This window comes from Pectinophora gossypiella, chromosome 29 (assembly GCF_024362695.1).
Source record: "Pectinophora gossypiella chromosome 29, ilPecGoss1.1, whole genome shotgun sequence".
NCBI lineage: Eukaryota > Metazoa > Arthropoda > Insecta > Lepidoptera > Gelechiidae > Pectinophora > Pectinophora gossypiella.
In genome coordinates this window covers 4339712-4367650 of record NC_065432.1, presented here as the reverse complement: position 1 = coordinate 4367650, position 27939 = coordinate 4339712, and the positions used below count along the sequence as shown (strand labels likewise).

Here is a 27939-nt window from a genome sequence, read left to right as displayed (position 1 = left end):
TTCCTAATCTAAACATCTTTTGTTTGTTTCATAGTACGCACAATTAGTCTTTGTTCCAAAGCGGATAATTTGTTAAACAATAACAAAGAAAAAACATTCTAGAAATTTCCAGTGAGAGTTCCATCTGATCTTCAGTATTTTGTCGATCGCGAAACATGACACTCGAAACGTGATTTAAAATTTGTAAAAAGGAAAAAAAAAATGTTTTTTTTTTTATTGAATGACCAACGGCCAGTGTTAAAAAAAAACTTAAAAATCCTTATTAAAACAAGACTGTCAATTAAAACAATAAAAAATAAACAGTTACAATAATATTGTACTGGTAAAACTATGCAATTGATTAATAATTTAAATTAAAGTCAAATATGTATTTATTTCTGCTTACTTTTAGATACTTTTTTTGTCTCTCATTCCTTTATTTTCTTTCTCTTTCCTTATTTCCTTTTACTTTTTTAGGATTCAGAACTTTAAAAGGAAAACCGGAACCTTTATATCAATTTGTTTGTCTGTGTCCGTCAAGTTCCGGCCAAGTAGGTTCCGGCCAAGTAGTTAATGCCATCTGCGGCAAATCTACAATAGGTCACGTCAAAAAAAAATGTGTCCGTCAACACGTTTTTTCTATTTATATTTTTTTTCTTATTATAATAAGTACCTAATTGAATTATTCTGCGAAAAAACTCCAACTTAAAATTTATCCGCGGTAAATGTGATAAATATTAAAGTTTACAGTTTATTGAAAAGTACATTGTTTTTAATATTATTGTATGAAAATGATAATATTATTCATAGTGTTGCCAATTTATTTTCTAATGATACGATGCAGAGCCATAGAATTACGTAAGTATTCTGGATTAATGTAAATGTTTCTTTCTTTCTTTTATTAAATAAAAAGAAAACTTGAAAATGAATTATTAATATAACAAGGCGCATTTCCTTACCTCTATTTCTTCTTCATCTTCATAATCTATCTACTCCTTTTCTTCCATAGTATCTGTAGTAGTTAAAGTAGCGATATTCATTTATTATAACAATTATAATTATGTGTATTATTATTATGTAGTTTATGTAGTCGAAAGTGTATTTATTTTTATACGTACAATTATTCCCATGCTGCGCTATCCCGCTATATTACATAATATTCAATATCTCCTATACTTAAAGGTTGCCTGGAAGAGATTGCTACTTAGCAATAAGGCCGCCTATTGTACTAATTCTATTTCTCTTTTGCTTTGTATTTTGTTTTTTCCTGTTGTGTGCAATAAAGTATTTGTTATGTTATGTTAATAGTTATTTCATAGCATAATATCACACCTGTACCACCTGTACTTTCGGTACCTATCTGTGTGTGTGTGTGTGTGTCTGTGTTTCTGTTTGTGTATCTATATGTAACCTGTCTATATGTCCGTTCTCAGCACCAACCTACAAACTAAGCCGTCCAAACACATCCCAATGGAAGATAACAGTTGAAAACTACACAATATACCCTAAAGACCCCGAATTATTACCCCGAACATGCGGAGTTGCGCACACGCCGCTCACAGAACCAGGGCTAAGACGTTCTACGAGTATTGAAACCTACCCTTGGTTAGGTGTGCTGCATTATCCTGTCGGTAAGTAGTTTTATTTATTACTCTACCCAAATCAACGCACACACGAAATATTTTCTATATAGAGACATGGAAAACGAACACATTTTTTTTGACGTAACTTATTATAGACTTGCCGCTAATGGCATTAACTACTTGACCGGACAAATGGGGAGCGCTGAAGGCTCTCACCCGGTACAACGTTTAAGACAACAGGCCTGAGGGTGCCCAGTTAGGCGCGAACCTCGGCTCAGGGCGTCGTCTGACAGGAAGAATATTTGAAAGAATCAATCGACCCTAGTGGGTCGATAGCGATAAGCGCTGATTGAAGTGTTTCAGGACAATCAGGACCCCGATACCGACCCCGCCAGCGTGGTCGACGATTTCCCTCATTCTATCCATAGAGGTGGTCGGTCAAATTATCTGACTTCCTACTTCCACTACTATTAACTATTTATAATAAAATACTCTATTTTGTTTAGTTGGCCCTGTTTCCTGCAGACACCTCCTAATTTTATTTTAAGTTATACCTGTCATTTTCTTATCCGCCGAAAAGAAAAGGGACGGAAGATCGACAGGTCTTAATTTTAGGAAGAATGAATAACCCGGGCGAATCAAATAGGTATTTCGCCGGTATGCAAACCGTTTCACGTGTGCTGTCAACTTAATTCTGTCGGCTTATTAGCCAATGTTTTATAGAGCTATTTTAGATTTGTGCTTAAAATGGACGTGTGTTCCATTTTTATGCTTGTCAATTACCCGTCCCATTCCTTTTCGGCGGATAAAAAAATGACAGATATAACTTAAAATAAAATTAGATGGTGTTTATTATTAGCACCAATATCAAGCATAAGTTATAATATCATTATAAGCTACGTATGTTTTATTAAGTAAGTATTGTGTTTTTCTTTCTTTTTCTTCTGTCTAATTGTTTGAACTGATGGTTACTATTTGTACAAGGCAAAAACATTAACAAGGCAAAAATAGTTCTTTATTTCGCCAATAGATGTCGCTGGGCGTAAATTAGCACGCGGCAACGATATTTGTGTTCAGTTTATGTAGAGTTCAGTTTTATTGGGTAAGAAAGTTTGACAACAAACATTTTAGTTCCCTATTTTAAATATATTTTTGTTATCGCTGGCTTGTACGATATGTGTAAGTGTACAGCGATTATTTAACTTATGGTAGTTTCCAACTAGTCAAATCATTTACTTGATAAGCGCCAAAACAAGAAATTACTACGGAATTTGTATGAAAAGGTACTGTGGCGTCATAGAAAAACGTGATAAAAATGTCGGAATTATTAACGCTTTTCTTGAAAAACATAATAATAATTATAAACAAAAAATATTTAATTATTAATAATTTAATTATTTTTAATGGTTTCTACTGTAATGTTGCAAATGTCTATATAAATAAAAAAAATGAGTTCAATGAAAAAAAAAGAAAATGTTTTTTGTTAGTTTTAGATTGAAAGAAAGAAATCTCTTTAAGCGATAAGGCCGCGATTTGCCATGTGCCTAGTTAAGAGTCTTTTGTAATTATTTCTTTTATTTTGGTGCAATAAAGTACCTATATTTAAATTTTTGTACATGTAAGAAATGGAAAACAGTTGGATATTTAATTGATATTAAAAATGAAAAAGGTAGAATATACATCATTAAATTCACCACAAGCTTCGTCGAAAAGGAACTAAAAACAAGAATAAACCATAAGAAATTGATTTTTAAATAGTTATTACTTTTAGATAAGTAGCAATATATAATTTTTTAATTATTGTTTTTATAACCCGGGTGAATCATATAGGCATCTCTGCGATTTGCAACCCCTTTGACGTGTGCTGTCAACTTAATTCTGTCGTAGTGTCGGGTTATTGGCCAATATAAAATTGTCAACAGTTTGAAAAATTTCCACCTAAAATTGATGTGTGTTATATAAATATGCTTGTCTCTTTCTTTTTGGACGAATAAAAGAAAGACAGGTACAAATAAAAGAAAATTCGATGAAAGAATTAAGTTTGTCCTCTCTACCAGTTGCAGTGCCCTTATCGGGTCCATGTTGATACTATAATACTTACTTCTGTATTTTTATAACACCGCAATTTGTACAAACACATCGTCGCAATCAAATATTTCTAGTTCTATGATGTGCACTCGAATCAGCACCTATGCACTGGAAGAAAGCCCTCAGTGGTCCCCATTTGTCCGGCCAAGTAGTGAATGCTGAATACGGCGAGTCCCGGAAGGTCTCGGGCTCGAATCCCGGAGGGGACATATTACAAAAATCACTTTGTGATTTTGTTATTTCAGTTTGTTAGTTTGGTTAGGACATTACAGGCTGATCACCTGATTGTCCGATAGTAAGATGATCCGTGCTTCGGAAGGCACGTTAACACTACTCACTACTACTCTACTACTTCGTACTTTAACTACAGTGTCAGCTACTTGAATATAATCATGTTTTTTTAAGAACCACCTCACGGCCGAACAGTGACTTCCGGCCAAGTAGTTAATGCCATCTGCGGCAAATCTACAATAAGACACGTCAAAAAAAAAAAAGAACACACTCTTATGATACAGGTTCTTACCTAGTATTCATATTCATTTATTGCATGTCACAAACATAAATTAAGGTGGAACATAGTAAGAAGGTACAGTCATGAGCAATATAATGTACACACTGCAGGACTCTGTCGCATTGACACTGACATTTAGTGAGACTTACAGTTCAATTTGTCAGAAAAGTTAATGTGACATGGTACCAAAGTGTATACATATTAATGCTCGTGACCGTACATATGACGCCCTGCAAGGACACGGCAATATCAAAGAGGCGACACTAGGTGCCTCATTATAATAATATTATAATGGCCCCGATTCCTGCAGACACCTCCTAATTTTACTCTAAGTTATACCTGTCATTTTCTTATCCGCCGAAAAGGAAAGAGACGGATGACTGACAGCTCTTAATTTTAGGAAGAATGATAAATGAATGAATAACCCGGGCGAATCAAAAAGGTATCTCGCTGGTATGCAAACCGTTTGACGTGTGCTGTCAACTGAATTCTGTCGGATTATTGGCCAATGTAAAATTTTTAGACTGTTGTTTTAGATTTGTGCTTAAAATTGACGTGTGTTCCATAAATTTTATGCTTGTCGATTACTCGTCCCTTTCCTTTTCGGCGGATAAGAAAATGACAGATAGAACTTAAAATAAAATTAGATGGTATTTACAGGAATTAGCACCAATATCTAACTAAATATTATTAAGTAAGTAATTAGGTACAAAATTATAAGACTAAGAAGAATAACAATTGAAAGGTGTTTGACTTCGAGAAGGAGAGACTTCAGAAGCTCGATACAAAACGAGACGAGCTCAAGGCGCGACCACCTGCTGCCATAAATTATAATTATTTAGGAGGAGTGCTGGCGTGCATTGAATGTGGTCGTACATTTAATGCTAAGATCGGATATGTCAGAGCACACGAACGACGCTCTCATTAGTTGTCGAGTCGCTGTGGCCGATTACGGTCAGGAAAGATTGATTGATTTGATTGATTGACAAAATTATATAATACAGTTGTTTAGTATAAGAGGCAGGGTATTCTATTGTTATACGTACCAACATGTTTTTCTGTATTTTTTGCTAAAAGTTTTAATGTATGTCAAACAAAAAAAACTAATATTTTTTTTTTACTTTATTATTTTACGTTTTATTTTTAGGCACGGCCAGGGTAACTACAACTGTAGTATTGATATCAAGACGTTTAGTGATTGGTTCAGCGTTGGAGATCTACAAGATGCCAAAGAATGGCTTCAGGTACATACTAACTTATCCGATCTGCCCCGCCTGCGTCTGTCTCTATTCAGAGACCATTCTTTGGTGATCTTAGCCACAGACGTGACCTGCCAATGCCACTTCAACTTGGCGCCTGCGTGGACCACGTCCGCAATTTGAGTCTTAGAACGCAGCACATACTAACTACTATTACTAAATGATTTTTGTTTTTATAGCACTTAACCTTGCTAAGACACTCACAAAGTGCATATTTAAATAAAAAATAATAATATAAGTAACTAGCGGTCCCGACAGACTTCGTCCTGTCGAAAAGATTTGTAATGTAGCAGGAACCTACACAGGAACACACTACATTGCTTAGACAACAGTGAGTGCTTGCAATATGAGTTTTATACAATAACAATAAATATCAAATTGACTGTACGTTTTAGTTAGAAAACGTTTGTATGGGGAAAAGAAAAGAGCTGTTTTTAGGGTTTTTCCGGCTAATATTCAATTTTTTCTCGCCGTAAAAACCATCCTTGGACTTCAACAAATTGCCAAATTGCTTCAAGTATGTTTACGGATTTTTATGCGACATTTTATGTCGTTTATACATATTATTATGTTATGTTACATATTTCCAGGAAGCTTGCAAGGGTGGTGATTGGGAGAAACTGCAGCGCCCAGGGTTTGCGGGTAGCTGAGTACAACTACCATCCGGAGTTCAGGAGACGGTCTTACAGCTCCCTGGTGCTCATTCAGCTGAATCTGGACGACAACTTCGATAGGAGAGGTGATGTTCAGTAGTTCATAGGCGAGGTTCGCAGAGGCTACAATTAAAATAATAAATAATGTTTAGAACTAGAACATTTAGAAATGAAAATGAATGAATGAAATGGCTTTATTAATTAAAACAGAGTTACAATATGCGAACACTAAATATTAAAATAATACTTATTACAAAAGATTCAGATACAAATACAAAACACAGAATAATACCTCTACATAACTTAAAATAACTTTAGGCATTAAAATTACAAATAATTAAAACTATACTACTAAAACTAAATTAAAAAGCTCAATTAAAGATGCTCCTTTTTACCACCTCTCGACCGAATGTGCCCATCACCCTCGCAGCGTTGCCCCGTTGGATGGCGATATATTTTGTTGTGAATTAAGACCTGTAACTGTTTGCGTAATGTAATTTATTGCCTTCTTTATTTACCTATAATTACATATTTTGATATTGAATGAAAAAAAAAGTGTTTACTTCTTGTTTTAAACAACAAAAAGTTGTGAGGCAACCCCAGGAAGCAAGGTTAATGCTTGGGTTGGGGACATCCCAAAATCATCGAAGAGAGAGACATCTCTCTCTTACCCTATTTGTTAACACTAAATAGTTGACATGCAAAGCAAATATAAATAAAGATTAAAAATTTTTTTTTTACATAACGAACGTCTCACCCGCCTAAAACTACTGCAGCTTCTCACAACCTGTATAGCCGGGCAAAAGAAGCTGCAAGAAAAACCTCGGCAAAGAGCCCTAGACGTTTTTGAAGCTTTGTCCGAAGAGGACTCTCTCGTAACTCTATTTATTTTCAGAGTTACAACCCATCTGTGGCCCTCCGAAGAAACTCGTCGAAACCCGATTGTATGCAATGATACTATCAGAAAGTAAGTAAAAGGTCCTGTGGTTAAGAATTACACTCACGATCCAGAGGTCCTAGGCTCATATCCTAGTGGGTACAGCACGAAAATAACTTTTCTAATCCCTAGTTTGTTTGGGATATTGCATGCTGATCACCCGATTGTTCAAAAGTATGATGATCTGTGCTACGAAAGGCATGGCGCTCGGTCCCGACTATTTACCTAATTGTGTTTACTTAAGTATGTAGTCGTCATGAGCTATGTCAGGGGCCTTAACCGGCTCAATTCAAAAGGTGCAAATCAGATTTGCCAAAAATTTTAGATAAATGAGTTAACGAAGTCAGAGACGAATTGTAACCCTGACACCGGAGTTGATGAGAGGTGAAATAAAGTGCACACACGCTGACACGCACACACACACACTTTTTCACATTTTCTCTAGAATTATAAATGTTATTTTATTTTAATTATTATTTTGTGTGTACTATTTATATAAATAGGTATATATGTTAGGTTATGTATATATTATATTTGTAAGTATGTTATATATTTATTTGCATGTATTTATTGGTAATAAGTTGTACTTATAGTTTGTACCCGCAATCTTTCAATTTATTTATTTTTACATTTTTCCTCACCTTATGGTTGTCTGGAAGAAATCGCTTTAAGCGATAAGGCCGCCATTTGCCATGTACTTAGTTAAGAGACTTTTTGTAATTATTTCCTTTTTATTTTGGTGCAATAAAGTGTATTTGTATTGTATTGTAATGTTTCTCGCTACTTTGTCTGTTAGAAATTCTATCCGCAGAATAATTTCCGTCGAATTTCCACAGTTCCCACTACGCCTGCTTGCATTAAGTATAAAAGCTTTGTGCATAGTTTATGAGGGATTTTCCAGGCTACGTTCTCGAAAAACAGTAGAGATGGCGCTGTAAAGTGGTAATCTAATCTCAGATTCGACACTGCCCTCAAGATCATGTCAATGTGACAGTTCTTATATAAAAACAGAGACTTGAGAGCATCATCTTGAGGGCAGTCTCAGCTGAGATTAGTTTATTAATACCACCCATATGCACCTTTCATCTTTGTTTTTGGGTATAAATTATGTCCCTTTTTATTACACCCAGACACAATTACATCTTCCACCCATTATTTTTCTGATCAAAATAAAGAGAAGCAACATAATTCTATATTGTTTTAAGTTTACGCGGTTATTATCATAATTAAAGCACATATTAACGGGTTCTTACCGCGTTTAAATGGGGATATGAGACTCCCGATATTCCGGTATCAAAAACATAAACAAGCGGCAGAGAAAGAGGGTAGACAGATATGTCTGCCCGTAGAAAAATTATGGATCTACCTACTCCACTCCAATCTCATCAGTCATCCCGTGATCATGGCACTTGCAACAGTGTCGAAATATCAAGAGTGTCATATCCCTGCTCTAAACGCGATAAGAACCCGTTATTATGTGTTTTAATTAACATAATTCTATACATAATATGATATACATAACATAATATAGATATATCAAGTAACAATTCTTTTTATATAATATGCTTCTGCCATTACATTGTATTTTTGAATAATTATGTAGGTACCCGATTAATGAGAAAACAGGTATTTTTGACGTTAAATCTGGACAACGCCATCTATAATTATTTTTGGGGACGTAGTCTAGAAAGTCCTCATTTTCTAGCAGAGTTTTGAGTTGTAAGTTGCGATTTTGATTTTCAATCAATCAATCAAACAATTATACTTTATTGCACACAAACAAACAAAATTACACAAATGGATGATAGATACAGTACAATCTGGCGGCCTTATTGCTAAGCGGCAATTTCTTCCAGGCAACCAGTGGAAAGGAAACATTATTACAATTTGATGCGGGACAGTGCAACATCTTGTATAAAATAAATACTAACATAAAAAAAAGAAAAAAGAACAAATAAAAATAAATAAATAAAAATATATAAATACAAATATAAATACATACATACATATACCCATTCTCCTATCGTAATTCAATTTAACTTTCAGATTGTAAGAAATCAAAAGTCAGAATTTATGAGATGGATTATGTTGTACCCAAGGAATGTAAAGAATTTTACAAGAAGGCCGAGGTACTTGTCTACCAATTATTTACTTAAGTATATGTAAAATAACCAAACTAACCGAAGTGCAGTTTTCACTAACAGTTGGCTCGACCATTATAGACGGCGATACGGCTCACCTATCACGTTGGTCTAACAGAAATGTTTGTCCCGTAGGTTTGCAAAGTATTCCGACAAAGTTAAAATAGAACAAAAAAATGGCCAATAGCATTGGATATTAACCCAGAATAATGAGCTGAATCATCTCTCTCAGTATTCCTTACGATGCCACTTACACCCCGTGCAAGTGCTACAGGTAGCCATAGAAGTGCCTATGGCTGTTAGTGACACCGTAACGAATACTGAGGGGGATGATTCAGACCACGATTCTGACTTGATATCAAGTGGAATTTCTTTCAGTTCCGTACTTTTGAGACGGAAAATTCCACTTGATATCAACTAATATCAAGCCAGAATCATGGTCTGAATCGACCCTTAAAGTTTTCTTTACGATGTCACTCGCACAGTATAAGCTGTGTGTTATGTTATGTACTTAAATTCAATTTTGCGCAGCAATGTCATCGTTCAACCACGGTTAGCTCACATAAACGCAACTCACCGCGGCTGGGTTGATTTACGAAGGTTTATTTGACAATGAAGTTTACGACCAGACATAAAGAGGCAGCCAATCAGCTCGCGACACCAAACACCTCAGGACCCCGATACCGACCCCGCCGGCGTGGTCGACGATTTCCCTCAATTAGCGCTTATCGCTATCGACCCGCTAGGGTCGATTCCTTCTTTCAAATATTTTTTCCTCTCAGACGACGCCCTGAGCCGAGGTTCGCGCCCAACTGGGTACCCTCAAGCCTGTTGTCTTAAACGTTGTACCGGGTGAGAGCCTTCAGCCATCTGCGGCACATCTACAATAAGTCACGTCAAAAAATAGCCTGAATTACTTAGGGGGTAGGCAGAGGCAGAGTATATAGGTAGGTTACGAATAACTTTAATGAGTATTGTACTTTCAGCTGGATATAGCAACTATATGGCCAGTGAACTCAGTATGTGCCCAGTGCAAGAGAGAAGGCAAGTGTGTTTGGAGGGATGGAGCAGTGTTGGCTGTCAAACAGAAAGGGGTCTGGCATCTGGTAAGCTTCAGAAACTCCTCGATATTAGTATCTTCTTTTCTATCGTGTGAGTAGCATTAAATTACTATACACCCTAATCACACATACATGCACGCACCTATACACACCCTCATACAAATCTTCATACACACTTATATATTACTAGCTTTTGCCCGCGACTTCGTCCGCGTGGCGTGTTATAAAAGAGAGATCTTTGTGTGTGTGGATATCACATTTCAAGCATCTAACTTATGCAGTTTAGATTTCTTCATACAATTTTTTTCCCGCTAACTCCCATTTTTCAAAATACAGCCATAACTAAACTTTACATTTACTAAGGTATGCAATGCATGTTAGATTGAAAATATCTATCTTACGCGGTTTCGATTTTTTCATACAAATGTTTCTTCCCGCTAACTCCCGTTTCCGTGGGAATTTTGCAATATCCTGTTGCAACTAAGCTTTTATTTAACTAAGGTACCTGCATGCCAAATTTCAAGCGTCTAACTTAAGCGATTTAGATTTTTCATACAAAAGGATTTTCCCGCTAATTCCCATTCCCGTAGGAATTCCGGGAATTCCTTTCTTAGTGCACCTCTACGGCACCTAAGCTACGTCCCTTCCAAATTTCAAGTGCCTACGTTTAGCCGTTTAGGCTGTGCGTTGATATGTTAGTCAGTCAGTTTCTCTTTTTATATATTTAGATTACTTCAATACGTTTTCTTACGTCATTCTTTACATATCAACAACCATAAATGGCTAACACTAGTAAAAAATGTTTGAGATTAGGGTTATTAAACGCACAATCATTAAACACTGGACAGGACGAGCTCGCGGTGACTATTAATAATTATAAACCTGACATACTAGCTATCAATGAGACGCGGCTCCAAGAAGGCGAAGAGAATTTCGCACTAGCTTTGCAGGGTTACCGGCTTATACAAAAGGCTCGAAAAAGGCGAGGTGGTGGTGTCGGGTTCTACGTTGCACAGGGAATATCTACTCGTATTCTACAGCATCCACCTTCCAACCTTGAACAACTTTGGCTCCAAGTTCAACTGCCAGGAGCTACTCTAGCACTTGGACCGCCCATAGAACGGAAAGGGTTAGTACAGGAGACGCTTTGGACTCCCTCAGTGAATCGATAAGTTCTATGGCGCGCTGCAACTATACTTGTTTTTAGGCGATCTTAATATGGATCTTACCAAGTTAGAGTCGTCACGAGCGAAAGAACTACTTACGTAATATTCATAATTACCTAGTACTTGGCAATAAATTTATTTTATTCTTATTCTTAAATTGGTATCTCCAACATTCCAAGGGCGTAAATATTATCATTGAAAATTAAGTGAATTACTGACTCATGTGTTTAATTAAGTAAGTACTTAATACTATTACTTGTCACATATACTACAATTCATTAAATCTGTAAGTAAATCCTTTACTAAAAAGAAAAAAGTTTTTTTTATTAAAAGAAAAAAACAATAATCACAAAACCCTGAAACCAGGGTTGTAGAGGTTTGTATTCCACCTCACAACCCACACGATAAGAAGAATAAAAATATAAAAAAACATGGTGAAAAACTGACCATCGACGTGTTAAAGAAAATATACATTTCTTCTTTTTCCATCTCCAGATGGGTTTCGGCGTGAACGGCCCCGGCTGTGGTTCCCCATCCCGGTTCCTGGACTTCACCATGTACCAGCGCTGGGTGACGCAGAGTGTGACGAGGACTGCGATGCCCGCCATCACTCGTCTCCATAACAACCACCTCATTCTTAGGACTTGTAAGATCTTCTATCGTGTGGTTTTCGAGGTGGATTACCAACCTCAACAACCCTGGTGTCAGGGTTACTATTGAGCCGCCAAAGGCCCGACATGACTCATGTAACGACTATTTTCTTACATCAGTAAGTAGTAACCGGGACCAACGGCTTAACGTGCCTTGTGAAGCACGGATCATCTTACTTTCGGACAATCAGGTGATCCTGTAATGTCCTAACCAAACTAGGGATCACAAAGTAATTTTTGTTTCGGAAGGCACGTTAAGCCGTTGGCCCCGGTTACTACTTACTGATGTCAGTAGGTAGTCGTTACATGAGTCATCCTCATTTTTGACGTGACTTATTGTAGATTTTCCGCAGATGGCATTAACTACTTGGCCGGACAAATGGGGAGCGCTAAAGGCTCTCACCCGGTACAACGTATAAGACAACAGGCCTGAGGGTGCCCAGTTGGGCGCGAACCTCGGCTCAGTTGCGTCGACTGAGAGGAAAAATATTTGAAAGAATTAATCGACCCTAGAACCTTTCCGCCCCTGGTGAAGGTCGCGGAAAGCCGCTGGATGCGGGCAGCGCAGGACCGATCGTCGTGGAGATCCTTGGGGGAGGCCTATGCCCAGCAGTGGGCGTCGTACGGCTGATGATGATGAATCGACCCTAGTGGGTCGATAGCGGTAAACGCCGATTGAGGGAAATCGTCGACCACGCCGGCGGGGTCCTGAAGTGGCGCCGATGTGCTAAGGAGTATAGCTTAGCTATAAGCCGCGTGTCGCTGATCATGATATTTGTTACTTCCTTCCAGCAATGAACATCCAGCGCTTCGGTCTCTGCGACCCTGAGGAGATGTCGCTCCAGATCTTCACAGAAACCAAGATCATGAATAGTGCTTATCACTCGTGGAGTGACGATAAAACGCCGGAAGTTGTAAGGTACAATGTGAGTATACATTGTTTTAAGTATACGCGGTTATTATCATTTATAATAGAAATCTTTGGTGGAATAAAAACAAAAACGTTTTGCTCTGAAATAGAGAATTTTTTAAAGACATTTACCTACATCTTACACTTGAGCTTATTTAAATAATACATAAAAACACAATATTTACCTGAAATAGAGAAAACAACATTTAAAGGATCTTATTCCGCCTATCTATATACAGTAATAACAATTATTCAGAATAATTAAAACACATAATAACGGGTTCTTACCGCGTTTGAAATAGCGTGATCGTGGCACTTGCAACTCTCGCATAAGCCTTATTCAGGCTTTTAGATAAGCGTCTTATACTTATGTGTCTAAGTTACCGCCTTGGGCATATGCCTGTATAGTAACTTATAGTTGTAAATATTAGATAAATAAATAAATAATAAATAAATAAATACATTAATAAATAAATACATTAATAAATAAATAATGCGTAAATAAATAATTTGTAAAAGTGTTTTGAACAAAATAATAAAAAAAAACAGTGTCGAAATATCGGGAGTCTCATATCCCTATTTCAAACGCGGTAAGAACCCGTTATTATGTGTTTTAATTACAATGTGAGTAGTTCAGAATATTGTTGCCCCATAATCGACTATACAAGGTGTAAGTGACATTGTAACGAATACTGAAGGGGATGATTCAGACCATGATTCTGAGTTGATATGAATAAAGGCTTACTTACTTACAATACAAGAAATAAAAATAAAATTGCTATTCAACATTCTAGATTAAGTAAATTAAATTCATCTTTTTTGAGATTATGTATATATTTTTACAATAAAATACCAGATAATATTTTAAATTTGCCAGAAAATAATTTTAAAGCTCACGTGAAGCTTACTTTATGTAAAAAAGCTTATTATAAGATTAATAATTACCTAAATGATAAAAATGTCTGGTATTGAATTGATTAGATATTGAGATATTGAAAGTTCCTCTAGTTATTAAATAACTTGTAATGTATACCCTCATGGGTTTTTAAAAGATGTGTTGCTGTTGCAGTTTCTTGTCATTTCTTCCCCTCAGCCATAACACCTTGCGAAATGACGTAAATTCAAAAATGTTACATTGACCTTCAACAAGTTTATCCATGATAATTACGTTGAATAAATGATTCTGATTCTGATTCTATCAAGTGGAATTTTCGATCGTAACTTATTTATGATTTTTTATAACGAAGAATGTACTTAATAATAAGTGCGACATTTTGTCACGTTTTTCTATGACGTCACTGTGTGCTTTCTCATACAAATTCCATAGTGATTTCGTGTTTTGACGTTTAGTAAAAAGTAACTTATTTGACTAGTTAGTTACGACCCGATTACTCTAGCTATAGAGGCGACCAATCAGCTCGCGACACCAAACACTTCAAGACCCCGAAACCGACCCCGCCGGCGTGGTCGACGATTTCCCTCAATCAGCGCTTGTCGCTATCGACCCACTAGGTTCTATTATTTGTTTCAAATATTTTTTTCTCTCAGACGACGCCCTGAGTCGAGGTTCGCGCCCAACTAGGCACCCGCAGGCCTGTTGTCTTAAACGTTGTAACGGGTGAGAGCCTTCAGCGCTCCCCTTTTGTCCGGCCAAGTAGTTCATGACATCTGCGGCAAATCTACAATAAGTCTAGTTGGAAACTAATGTGGGCTATGTTTGTATTTTTTCCAGCTAACCCTCTTCACCACTATAGACTACACATGTGTGATATTGTTGGCAACATATCCGAAGACAGTGCAGGCAGACAGACCCAAGATAGACCTCAAGACATACTCCTCAGTACCCAAACCTATATATTACAACCATCCGTCGTACAGACTACATTTCTACGTCGAGATACGGTTTATAGATTCTGTTATTTTTAAGGTGAGTCTAATTTTTTTTTGACGTGACTTATTGTAGATTTGCCGCAGACGGCATTAACTACTTGGCCGGACGAATGGGGAGCGCTGAAGGCTCTCGCCCGGTACAACGCAAATGCATCTTAAAAATATTGTTGTCTCTTTCCGCCAGGTAACAGCGTATGGGAGAGAAAGACAGACATTGGAACACAAGGCTGTCCTGAAGCGGAGCAATCAGATGAAAAAGAAACCCTCCATACCGTGGGACCTGAAGATCAAAAATAAAAATAAATATAAGTAATTATAATCTGTACATTATTTTATCAATCAATCAATCAATCAATCAATAATACTTTATTGCACAACAACAAAACAAAGGACATAAACATACGAATAAAACATAAGCACAATAGGCGGCCTTATTGCTAAACAGCAATTTTTTAATATTTTTTTTTATATTAGAAAGCCTTCCTATACAGGGTGTCAGTGACATTGTAACGAAAACTTTGAGGGACGATTCAGACCATGATTCTGAGTCGATATCAAGTGCAATTTTCCGACGCAATGGAACGGAAAATAATTTAAAAAAACACTAAAATTGACATGAATTTTCCGACAGAAAATTTCACTTGATATTAACTCAGAATAAATCATCATCATCATCAGCCCATTAACGTCCCCACTGCTGAGGAACGGGCCTTCCCTATGGATGGATAGGGAGATCGGGCCTTAAACCACCACGCGGGCCCAGTGCGGATTGGTGGTTATTAGCGACTGCTAATGCAGCCGGGACCAACGGCTTAACGTGCCTTCCGAAGCACGGAGGAGCTCGAGATGAAAACTTGAGGAGCTACTTTGAGGAGCTCGGTGGCGCAGCGGTAAACGCGCTCGGCCTGCGATTGTTGAAGTTAAGCAACTTTCGCAAAGGCCGGTCATAGGATGGGTGAACTCAGAATAAATAAAGGTACCTATAGAAATAATAATTGTTTCCTTCATGCCCTATCCCCCATTTATTTGGGGACTCGTCGTCGGGATGGGCATATAGTTGACGAATACCTCCACCAACCCGCAGTGGAGCAGCGTGGTGGAGTATGCTCCATACCCCCTCCGGTTGATAGAGGGGAGGCCTGTGTCCAGCAGTGCTACGTATATAGGCTGTTTATGTATGTTTTATGTTATGTACTTTCATATTCAATGATAGGCAAACAATTTTAGTGAAGAGTAAAGTCTAAACGAGGCACGGAGAATAACATAACATAAACTGCCTATATACGTCCCACTGCTGGGCACAGGCCTCCTCTGAATCAAGCGGAGAGGGTATGGAGCATACTCCACCACGCTGCTCCAATGCGGGTTGGTAGAGGTGTTTTTACGGCTAATAGCCGGGACCCACAGCTTAACGTGCCCTCCGAAGCACGGAATCATTTTACTTTTTCGGGCAATCAGGTGATTCAAGCCTGAAAAGTCCTTACCAAACAAAGGACAGTCTCACAAAGTGATTTCGACAATGTCCCCATCGACAATCGAACCCGGACCTCCAGATGCCTAACGCTCTAACCACTAGACCACGGAGGCTGTGACGGAGAATATTTAGTAATAATTGTTGTATGACTTACGAGACAATTGTTATTTTAGTTAACTGTTGAGTGTATAATTTGTTATGCTAAGCTAAAATATAAATAAACAAATTTAGTATATTTCGGTGAGTATAAATACGAAATAGGCGCCAGTTTGTCTATAGTGTGATAGAGTTAACATCAAAAGTTACAAGTGCAAATATTAGTGTTAATAAATATTGTTGTGTAAAACTGTGATATGTTATTTTAAACTGAACTTGTAATTAAATATTATACATTGCTCTGTGAATCGTGGGTACCTACCTACTTCATCTTGCGATAGATGTACCTACTAATAACTAGCTGTGATAATGGCCCCGATTCCTGGAGATATCTCCTAATTTTATTTTAATTTATACTCGTCATTTTCTTATCCGGCAAAATGCAAAAGGAAAGGATGATTGTCAACAGTTAATTTTATAATGAATGGATAACCCGCGCGAATAAAATAGCTCGCTGGAATGCAATCCGTTTGACGTGCTGTCTACTTAATTATGTCGGGTTATTGGCTGATGTAAAATTTTTAGACGGTTGTTTTAGGTTTCTGCTTAAAATTGACGTGTATTTCATAAATTGTATGCCTGTCGATTACCCGGTCCTTTATTTTTCAACGGATAAGAAAATGACAGGTATAACTTAAAATTAGATGGCGTCTGCAGGAATTAGCACCAATGTTCATGATGTTATATTGTTGCTGATTCCTGTACAGACCATCTAATTTTATTTTAAGTTATACCTGTCATTTTCTTATGCGCTGAAAACTAAAGATACGGGTAATCAACAAGCATAAAATTTATAGGACTGTAACCTGTAACCTGACAGAGGGCAGCAGTAACTGTCAGTACTATTCAGAGGCGGAGGACAGGAGTCCTAGTATGGCTTTGAAATAGACTACTCTGGGCGCCATCCCACTTGCGTCAGACAGAGTACTTCGGGGTGGAAGGCAAGAGGGAAACCTTTTTCCCTAAAAAAGTAGCATGGAGGAAAATGCTACACCGACAAGAGCGTGGCTCTTAAATTGATGATGATGAACTTAAAATAAAATTAGGATGCGTCTGCAGGAATCGGGGCCATTATGTTAAGCATAATAAATACGGTGCCAAGTGCTCTTTAAGTATAAAAAAGTGAAAATAAATAATAAAATATGTACCTGGTGTGTTAAAAGAACTTTAATTCAAAATGAAAGTATTAATAATACTTTTCCTATTAATATTACATAAATACAATGCAATTGACTTACGTAAGTACTTACAATATTTCTTTTATTTGTATTTGAAACCATTTCCGTGGTAACCCAGTTACTAAAACACTTTGTCTCTCACTTTGAGGTCGCACATGATGGACTAATGTTATGGGCGATAGGCTGATCCCTTATCACCATAAGGTTCATCATATCCATCTTAGGACTTCGTATCAACAGTGGCTGCAAGTTGTCTTTGATTACTTGTGGCTCTGCCCACCCCATTTGGGATTACGGGCGTGAGTTTATGTATGTATGTATGTATGTTGAGGTCGCAAGTTCGAATCCAGCACACGCCTAAACCAATGAATGTCGAATTTGTTTTCGTAATGTTTGGTTTATCACTTGCTCAGCGGTGAAGGAAAACATCGTGAGGAAACCCACATTCCCGAGAAATGCATTTTCGGAAGTATGTGACCTAACCTGTATTGGGCTGGTTTTCCCTTCGTAATGTAGGGTCAGACAGGCAGTCGCTTCTGTAAAAACTGGACCTGTCAAATCTTCAGCTTAGGTAAGCGGACCCTGTGGAAAACAGGATAATGCTAGGAAGATGATGTATTTGAATCGATTGTTGTCCGTAAAGGTCCATTGTGACCCTGGGTCCATCTGCATGCTTTACAGGCAGCGACGATCCCCTGGACCCCCCCTTGGATCCTGCCCTTGGATGTACCTCTGACTACCCCAATTACAATATTTTGGCGTTTTTGTTTTCGTGGTACCGAACTAAGCATAGTACCCCGCTAGCCACAAGTTGGTAGTGTGACTAGGGATCGACGATCCAACGGCGTTCTGTTGGAAGTTGTATATATGCGTCTTGTTGTGTAAACTTCGATATCGCGTTTCACGACTGCTTGAAGACTGCATTATTGAATGTGGCGCCATCTGTTGCATGTGAGCGGAACTAGGTGGCCAACTAGTTGGGTCCGCCACAATATCATCGTGAACTTATAAGTATTATGGGAAAAAACTTACCACTAAACCGTTCTTCATACACCAGCACCGGAGTACAACCCTCGCCTCATCGAGCACCCGACTGGTCTGCCGGCTTTGAGGCCAAATCTATACGACCCGGAACACGAGATGTTTGAAGACATCGACGCTTTTACCAGGACCAATAATATATTTGCTGATAATTTCGAGTTTGTCAATGGTAAGTATGTTAATGATAGATGATCATCAATCATTGATAATGATGAAGGATATTGACGGATGATGGAAGATGATGGGTGTTAACGGATGATCTCTTCTATCGTGTGGGTTGTGAGGTGCAGTACCAACCTCATCCACCCTGGTGTCAGGGTTATCATTGAGCCGCCAAAGGCCTGACATGGCTCATGTAACGACTACATACTTACATCAGTAAGTAGTAACCGGGACCAACGGCTTAACGTGCCTTCCGAAACACGGATCATCTTACTTTCGGATAATCTGGTGATCAGCCAGTAATGTCCTAACCAGACTAGGGACCACGAAGTCATTTTTGTGATATAAATCTACTTGATATCAACTCAGAATCATGACCTGACTCATCCGTTAAAGTGTTCGTTACGGTGTCACTAAAACCCTATATTTTTTTTTGTTGTGCCAGAATCGGTGCCACTTTCAACGGAAGTGCCAGAAAAAAGTACCGACCCACTGCAAGAGGAGGAAACTCCAGCATCAGACTACGTCCAGAGTCGCTGTGGAGTGCCGACCGTGTCATACGTACCCTACTTATCATATCGTATCGAGATGTTCCCTTGGTTGGGGTTCCTGACCTATCCACTAGGTAAGCTCTTCAATAAGGAACTCTCTTCGAACGGATCGGTCTAGAGGAGGATATTTAAATGTAGGGATTTAAGGTCACAATAGATCTTTCAAGGTCGCAGTGACCCCGCGGGCTGCATTCGTTCCGGCCCTCACAACTTTCAAATAATAAAATAATATTAAGGAACTTTCCAGGCCACATTCCCTAATAAAATTATAGATAGCGCCCGCCTGAATGGTTGCCTGGAAGAGATTGAAACTTAGCAATAAGGCCGCCTATTGTATTATTTCTATTTCTGTTTTGTTTTGTAATTTCCTGTTTGTGCAATAAAGTATTTGTTATGTTATGGCGCTGAATAACGTTAATATGATAGCATTTTTTTAATGCAGTATATAGGGTGTTAGTGTTAGTGACGCAACGAATACTGAGGGGGATGATTCAGACCATGATTCTGACTTGATATCAAGTGGAATTATCCGTCGCAAAATTCAGGTTTTTGTGTTTTTTTAAATTATTTTCAATTCTATATTTTTGCAATGGAAAATTCTACTTGATATTAACTCAGAATAATGAGCTGAATCATACCCCTCAGTATTCGTTAGTGAGTTGATATCAAGTGGAATTTCCAAAAATTTTAGTATATTTACGTTCGTTATGTAAAATAACGAATCAAAGTACTTATGTTAAATTAAATTAAATTGCTTTATTCTTACTAACATAGTATAAGTCCCTTACTAATCATTATGGATGTAGGTACAAAAGTCCGAAATAAAGTTTTATTTAATTTAATTTATTTCAGATTACAATGATAAAACGTTCAAATAAATTTAAATACTTAATGAATAAAATCAATTCAAATAAAAAAATAAAATGTTACCAACTGAATAAAGATATTTTTGAATTTGAATTTGTATGTTTCAGAAAAAAGAAAGCTGTTTATAACAACTGCTGTTCTGGTGACCAGATACCTGGTGATCGCCTCCGCATCAGATATTGATCAACTGCCAAAATTGAAGTTCAGGTAAGTACGGTCACGAGCATTAATATGTATACACTTTGGTACCATGTCACATTAACTTTTTGACATATTGAACTGTAAGTCTCACTAAATGTCAAATATGTTAGTGCGACAGAGCCCTAAAGTGGGTACATTATATTGCTCATGACTGTACCCTCCCTCATTCAGCGCTTATCGCTATCGACCCACTAGGGTCGATTAATTCTTTCAAATATTCTTCCTCTCAGACGACGCCCTGAGCTGCGGTTCGCGCCCAACTGGGCACCCTCAGGCCTGTTGTCTTAAATTTTGTACCGGGTGATATCCCTCAGCGCTCCCCATTTGTCCGGCCATAATATGTACTACGTATAGAACGGCAACTCTTCGCTCCCCACCAGCGGCTGAGCTAGGTTTACCTCACCCCCCTCGGTCTTATTTTAGGCTTCATTCGTAGGAGCGTCAGACGTCACACACACAGATGCGCGTGTACGTTAACGTCAATGTGTAGTGTCTGTGTAAAACGAGGTGTTTTGTATTTTATTTTTTTATTTTATTTTATTTTTTTATTAGGTTTGCCAACAGACAAAAACACTTTTACATATAACTTAACCTATTTACAAATACTGGACTAGTGCTCGTCCAATTATAGGCAAACACAACATGCTACTTTATTAACGCTACAAAGGACGACAATCTACATAAAATAAAAAAAAACAACAGAGAAATAAATCTTAAAAAGAATAAAACAACACTTAACTTAAATGGTTAAAGATCACTCGGCCAAACGAACATTCACAAAATTATTTAATATTTTTTTAAATTTAGGTAAGGAACAGGATAGCAAATCGACTTTGGATTTATTTTATTTTATTTATTTATTTATAAGAAACAAAGTTGTACAAATTAATTGTTGAACTCTGATAAACCAAACTAAGCACACAGGCCTGTGACTTAGTAATCAGGGTTCGGCCACATAAGTTGAGCTATAAGAGTAAACTTATATAATGTAAATTAAGAACCAATACAGTAAAATGACAAAAGTAGTGGAAAACAAAAATGAGCGATTACATTAGAGACAGCATGCAGTAGTATCTTATGTACTTATGAAGTTAAAAATAAAAAGCGAGAAATAATTAAAATGAAACAAGTAATTAAGTAAGAATATAAAAAAAAATAAAAATAGATTCGGGAACGGTTGCAGTGTGTGTGTGTGCGAGTGTGTGTGTGTGTGTGTGTATGTGTGAGTGAGAGTGTGCGAGTGTGTGTGCGTGTGTGTGCGTGCGTGAGTGAGTGTGTGTGTGTGTGTGTGTGTGACAGTGTATTTGTGTATGTTATGGATTCCTTATAAAAGTTATTATGTTCACGACACATTCTAGGTACAACGCTAAAAAATCCAAGATTGGTTTTAAAGTTCCTGATTAAAAAAGGGCGGAAATTTTGTAATCTAGCATTTGATCGTGGTATCGAGAATCTTAACTTGGCCAGCAATTGTGGACATATGTATGTGTCCGGGGGGTAACGCTAGGGCGAAGATGACCTACGAGTACATATATTATATTTGTTGGCAGAGCTCTAGCCCGTGTGGTTCTGGGCAGGGACTGCAACGGCCCTGGCATGAGGATAGTGGACTATACCTTCCACCCACACTATGGGAGAGGATCCTACAGCGCCCTGGCCCTTGTACAGCTCCATAACCTCGACTACGTTAAAATGAATGGTTTGTGTTTATTATATTTACTGTACTCACATACCCATACTCACCCACCCACACCCAGACCCACACTCACACTGACACACCCAAATTCACACACTCAAACTCACACACCCACTGTCACACGCTCACTTTCACACACCCACAGTGACACACCCACCGAATATGAATTGAAAATGTTCTTGTTACAGATATCCGCCCCATATGTGGACCACCAGCTAAAATGGATGATCTTGAGGCCTACGCTGTTGTTATGAATCCTGGTAAATATTGCGAGCGGGTGAGAGGCCTCGGCGCTCCCCATTTGTGCGGCCCAGTAGTTAATACCATACGCGGCAAATCCAAAATAAGTCAAGTCATCATCATCACCCTAGAGTTACCCCGTTTCTCACAAGGTCCGCTTACCTAACCTGAAGATTTGACAGGTCCGGTTTTTCACAGAAGCGACTGCCTGTCTGAGCTTCCAACCCGCGAAGGGAAAACCAGCCCAATGCATGTTAGATCATATATCTCCGAAACACATTTCTCGGGTATGTGAGTTTCCTCACGATGTTTTCCTTCACCGTTGCTACCCCAATTGGCGTCTACTCGCTTAGCTTATATTATGTAAGTATGTCTAATTTAAGGAGCTCGGTGGCGCAGCGGTTAACGCGCTTGGTCTGCGATTGTTGAAGTTAAGCAACTTTCGCAAAGGCCGGTCATAGGATGGGTGACCACAAAAAAAGATCATCTCGAGCTCCTCCGTGCTTCGGAAGGCACGTTAAGCCGGTGGTCCCGGCTGCATTAGCAGTCGCTAATAACCACCAATCCGCACTGGGCCCGCGTGATGGTTTAAGGCCCGATCTCCCTATCCATCCATAGGGAAGGCCCGTGCCCCAGCAGTGGGGACGTTAATGGGCTGATGATGATGAAGATGTCCAATTTACTGCAGCTGCAATAAACTTATGCACTTAACTATTTTATTTCAGAGTGCACTAATTCCAGCATAGGAGTGTACAAGGTGGATCATGTTCCCTTGCAAATATGCAAAGATTTTTATAGCAAAAACGGGGTGAGTAGATCACCATTTTGTACTGTGGTGTGTGTGGGTGTGTGTGGATGGGTGTGTGTGTTTGTGCGGTACGACGGGTGGAAGTGGAGGCCTTGAGTCAGTAGGTACTAAGCAGGGATCCCTACTCAATGTTTAATTAAGTATTTTTGACTTTTTCATAATTGTATATTTGTATTTCGTTTCCATATCTCGGGCCTACGGAGTCCCGGACTTTTGAAAGGCGTGTGTGGGGCCGAAGCCAACACGTAGAGGCCCTTTAAGACAATTGGGTCGTGTACTAGGTTCAAGATAAATTATGAAATTCTGATTACTAAATAAAGACAGGTCTAAAAGTAATGAAAAATGTTTTCTTTTTTCTATTTAACTCATTTATGAATTTTAATCAAGAAAAACGTAATAATAAGTCCGACATTTTGTCACGTTTTTCTATGACGTCACAGTGTACTTTTTCATAGTAATTTCGTGTTTCGACGTATAGTAAAACGTAACTGATTTGACTAGTTGGAAACTAGTCTATTCAAACTAAATGTTGTGTGACACCAACCGGCGATTATCCCTGTACGCACTATGGGAGTGCACCCTTATTATTATTATTTTTCGACAGTATATATTTTTGTTAATGACATCGTAACGAAAAATTTCGGGGTTGAGTTGAGTTGTGTCAAGTGGAATTAGTCCGGGACTCCGTAGGCCCGAGATATGGAAACGACATATAAAGAACAATATGAACAAATATGTAGTTCTTAAATATTATTTATTGTTACCACCTTAAATAGCATATTTGTGCAATAAATGATTTGATTGATTGATTGATTGAATAGTGGAACATTCCACTTGATTAAGATTGAGAAGGGAATGTTAGGTTGGTTTGGACACGTAGAGCGGATGAAGGATAATAGATTTGCGAAAGCGGTATATAAAGCGAAAGTTGATGGTAGGGCTGGCAGAGGAAGACCTAGAAGGACTTACATTGACCAAATTGGAGATGTCCTTAGAAAAGGTTTAATACGATCTACTCTGAACCGGCGTGCGTGTATGAAGCGATTGATGAATGTGGAGAAAGCAAGAGAAGTGTGTCAGGATCGAAGCAAATGGAATTCTATAGTCTCTGCCTACCCCGGGTGGAAATAGGCGTGAGTTTATGTATGTATGTATTCCACTTGATATTATAAAAATATTATAAATTTCTGACACGATCTGGAGGTCCGGGTTCGATTTCGGGGACATTGTCGAAATCACTTTGTGAGACTGTCCTTTGTTTGGTAAGGACTTTTCAGGCTTGAATCACCTGATTATCCGAAAAAGTATGATGATTCCGTGCTTCGGAGAGCACGTTAAGCCGTTGGTCCCGGCTATTAGCCGTAAAAAAAAACACCAGGAGCAGCGTGGTGGAGTATGCACCATACCCCCCTCTGGTTAATTGAGGGGAGGCCTGTGCCCGTATACGACGTAGGACGTATATGTATAGGCTGTTTATGTATGTATGTATGATAAATTTCAGTTGGACGTAAAATCAATATGGCCGCGGTTTACGGTATGCACTCGCAGCGTCTCCATGGGCGACTGCATGTGGAAGGATGGATCCATTCTGGTCGACAAGGATAACGGGAGGTGGCGATTGGTAAGCCGACATGACGTCACGTAATTTCACACACACACACACACACACACATCACACACACACACACACACACACATCATCGTCACATTTATTTTTTATTTATTTCTGTGTTCGTTTTCCATGTTTCTATATAGAAAATATTTCGTGTGTGCGTTGACTTTTGATGTGATGTCATTGCAATGTATATAGTATAGGTTGTTAGTGAACTCGTAACGAAATCTTTGAGGCATGATTCAGGCCATGATTCTGAGTTGATATCAAGTGGAATTTTCTTTTCATTGTAAATTGTTTTTCCAGCTAGGTTTCGGAGTCAACGGCCCCGGATGCGGGATGCCATCTCGCTACATCGACTATAGCATCTATTACAGGTGGATAGAGTCCACAATCGAACGCTTCGGAAGACCAGCTTTCACACGAAGGTCTTCCAACCATATAATTTTAAGAAAAAGTAAGCATTTAATAAAAATATAACCTAAACTCACGACTATACCCCAATAGACCAGTTTCCGTCACAACAGACAAACGAACAACATCCGTCGTGCTTTTTTGTAATTGTTTTAGTGGAAATTTGATATTAATTTATTTATTTATTGCATAAATTATTAATTTTAATTATTAATTTATGCAATAAATAAATAAATAAATTTATGCAATAAATAAATAAATAAATTCATGCAAAATAAATTTATGCAATAAATAAATAAATAAATATCAAATTTCTACTAAAACAATTACAAAAAAGCAAGACAGATGTTGTTCGTTTGTCTGTTGTGACGGAAACTGGTCTATTGGGATATAGTCGCGTGTTGTCTATTTCTATTCTATTCTATATTCTATTCCAACTAATCGAATCAGTTATTTTTTAGTAAACATATTTAAAAATGTATTTATGTTTATTTGTAACAAAAATACAAAAACTTAGTATGCACTTATGTATGGGAATGTATACAGGGTGTTAGTGACATCGTAACGAAAACTTTGAGGGGTGGTTCAGGCCATGATTCTGAGTTGATATCAAGTAGAAATTTCCGTCGCAAAAGTATGGATTGGAAAATAATTAAAAAGAAAAGAAAAAATTTCGTGAATTTTTTGACACGAAATTCCACTTGATATCAACTCAGAATCATGGTCTGAACCATCGCCCTCAGTATTCGTTACGGTGTCACTAACACCCATACCTACTTATATGGCTACCGTATGTACTTGTACGGGGTGTAAGTGTCATCGTAACGAATACTGAGAGGGATGATTCATCTGATTATTCTGAGTTAATATCAAGTGGAATTTTCCATCGCAAAAGTATAGAATTGAAAATAATTTTAAAAAAACTAAAAAAAAAACATGAAATTTGCGACGGAAAATTCCACTTGATTTTAACTCAGAATCATGGTCTGAATCAACCCCCTCAGTATTCGTTACGATGTCACTAACACCCAGTATTTAATCAATAATTTAAAGAAAATACATTATTTTACCTCATGTGGCACAAATAAAATGAAGCCTCAGAAATAATGGTAAATGAGAAAAAGACTAATTTAAGTAGATATTTGCGTTTTACACTGAATCCGCTTTACGTACGCCATCTAGGTAACGGATATGAACTAAACTGGGTCGTGTGATTTCTGTTCTGTGTTGAATGTAATGTACCTGTCTGTCTGTGTCTGTGTGTCCGGGAGTAATGTTTCTTTTTCTCTCTCTCTCTCTCTCTCTCTCTCTTTCTCTCTCTCTCTCTCTTTCTTACTCCCCTTTCTCATCTTTAATTTGCTTACTTTCAGCATATGGGATACAACGTTACGGCGTGTGCGACGCCGGGGAAGTCACAGACGAACTTTTCACAGATGAAACTACAATAGATTATAACTCCTTACGAGACACGAAGCCTGACATGGTCGATTATAACGTAAGTATATATACAGGGTGTTAGTCTTCTATCGTGTGGGTTGTGAGGTGGAATACCAACCTCATCAACCCTGGTGTCAGGGTTACTATTGAGCATCCAAAGACCCCAGACATGGCTCATGAAACGATTCCTTACTTACATCAGTAAGTAGGAACCGGGACCAACGGCTTAACGTGCCTACTTTCGGACAATTAGGTGATCAGCCTGTAATGTCCTAACCAAACTAGGGACCACAAAGTCTTTTTTGCGATATGTCCCCACCGGGAATCGAACCCAGGACTTCCGGATCGTGAGCCCAACGCTCAACCACTGGATCTTTTATAAAAATAATGTTTCCCTCAACAGGTAACAATCTTCACGAACATAGACTACTCGTGCATAATGTTCACTGCGGTCTACTACAGATCCATGTTGGTCACGCAGCGGATGCCGCCCAGGGTAGAGATCAGGTACTACTGCATCAAACCCCCGCCCACCTGCTATGAGACCGGCATCGAGAAGATAGACTTCGCCGTCAAGATCGTGTTCAAGGGGAGACTCAAGTTCAAGGTACGTTCCAGCCTCACTCCCACCCCCACTCCTACCTCTCCATTACCACTACCACTCCCACCCCCAGTCCCCCCCCCCTCTCGCCCTATTAATACTACCACTCTTACCCCCACTCTCACCCCCACTCTCACCCCCACTCTCACCCCCACCCTCACCTTATTCCCACCACTCCAATCTCTACTCATATCCCAATCCTATCCCCACTCCCATCCCCACTCCCATCCCCACTCCCATCCCCACTCCCATCCCCACTCCCATCCCCACTCCCATACCCACTCCCATCCCCACTCCCATCCCCACTCCCATTCCCACTCCTATCCCCACTACAACTGCTACCGCTACTATTACCTCCACTTCGCCGTCATGATCCTGATCAAGGGAAAACTGAAGTTCAGGGTACGTACCAGTCTCATCCCCACTCCCACCCTACGCCTACCACCCTTTCTCAGGGCAGCCCACAAAGAGAAAACTAAATCGGAGAAATCTTATTTATTCGAAAGATAGCTCATGTCAAAAACTTACAACGAAACGTTTTGTTCACAGATGGCGGCGTACGGCAGAGAAAGGAAGGTGGTAGATGTTAAAAGGCTGATGAAATATATAAACCAAGCGTATCCACGGTATAACATAACAATGTTACAATTACAGTATAGAAATTAAAAATTTG

At 38.5% G+C, this 27939-nt stretch overlaps 1 protein-coding gene across 1 annotated transcript; it reads left to right on the top strand.

The window, feature by feature from the left end:
* The first annotated feature begins 1429 nt into the window (after window positions 1-1429).
* LOC126379686 (uncharacterized) lies at window positions 1430-27939 on the top strand. Its single transcript, XM_050028504.1, has 20 exons — window positions 1430-1610; window positions 5309-5405; window positions 6011-6159; window positions 6969-7040; window positions 9057-9139; window positions 10138-10257; window positions 11874-12024; window positions 12821-12954; window positions 14671-14865; window positions 15013-15070; window positions 18694-18846; window positions 19285-19464; window positions 20365-20464; window positions 22009-22157; window positions 22343-22431; window positions 24704-24823; window positions 25121-25271; window positions 26599-26723; window positions 27069-27272; window positions 27816-27939. The coding sequence occupies exons 2-20, from the start codon at window positions 5386-5388 to the stop codon at window positions 27930-27932; spliced, it is 2370 nt and encodes a 789-aa protein (XP_049884461.1). The 5' UTR covers window positions 1430-1610; window positions 5309-5385; the 3' UTR covers window positions 27933-27939.

Coding starts and splice junctions, on each gene's coding strand:
- LOC126379686 (XM_050028504.1), top strand. CDS start 5,386: ATGCCAAAGAATGGCTTCAG. Junction 14,866..15,012: donor TAGATTCTGTTATTTTTAAG/GTGAGTCTAATT, acceptor TCTTTCCGCCAG/GTAACAGCGTATGGGAGAGA. Junction 27,273..27,815: donor AGGGGAGACTCAAGTTCAAG/GTACGTTCCAGC, acceptor TTTTGTTCACAG/ATGGCGGCGTACGGCAGAGA.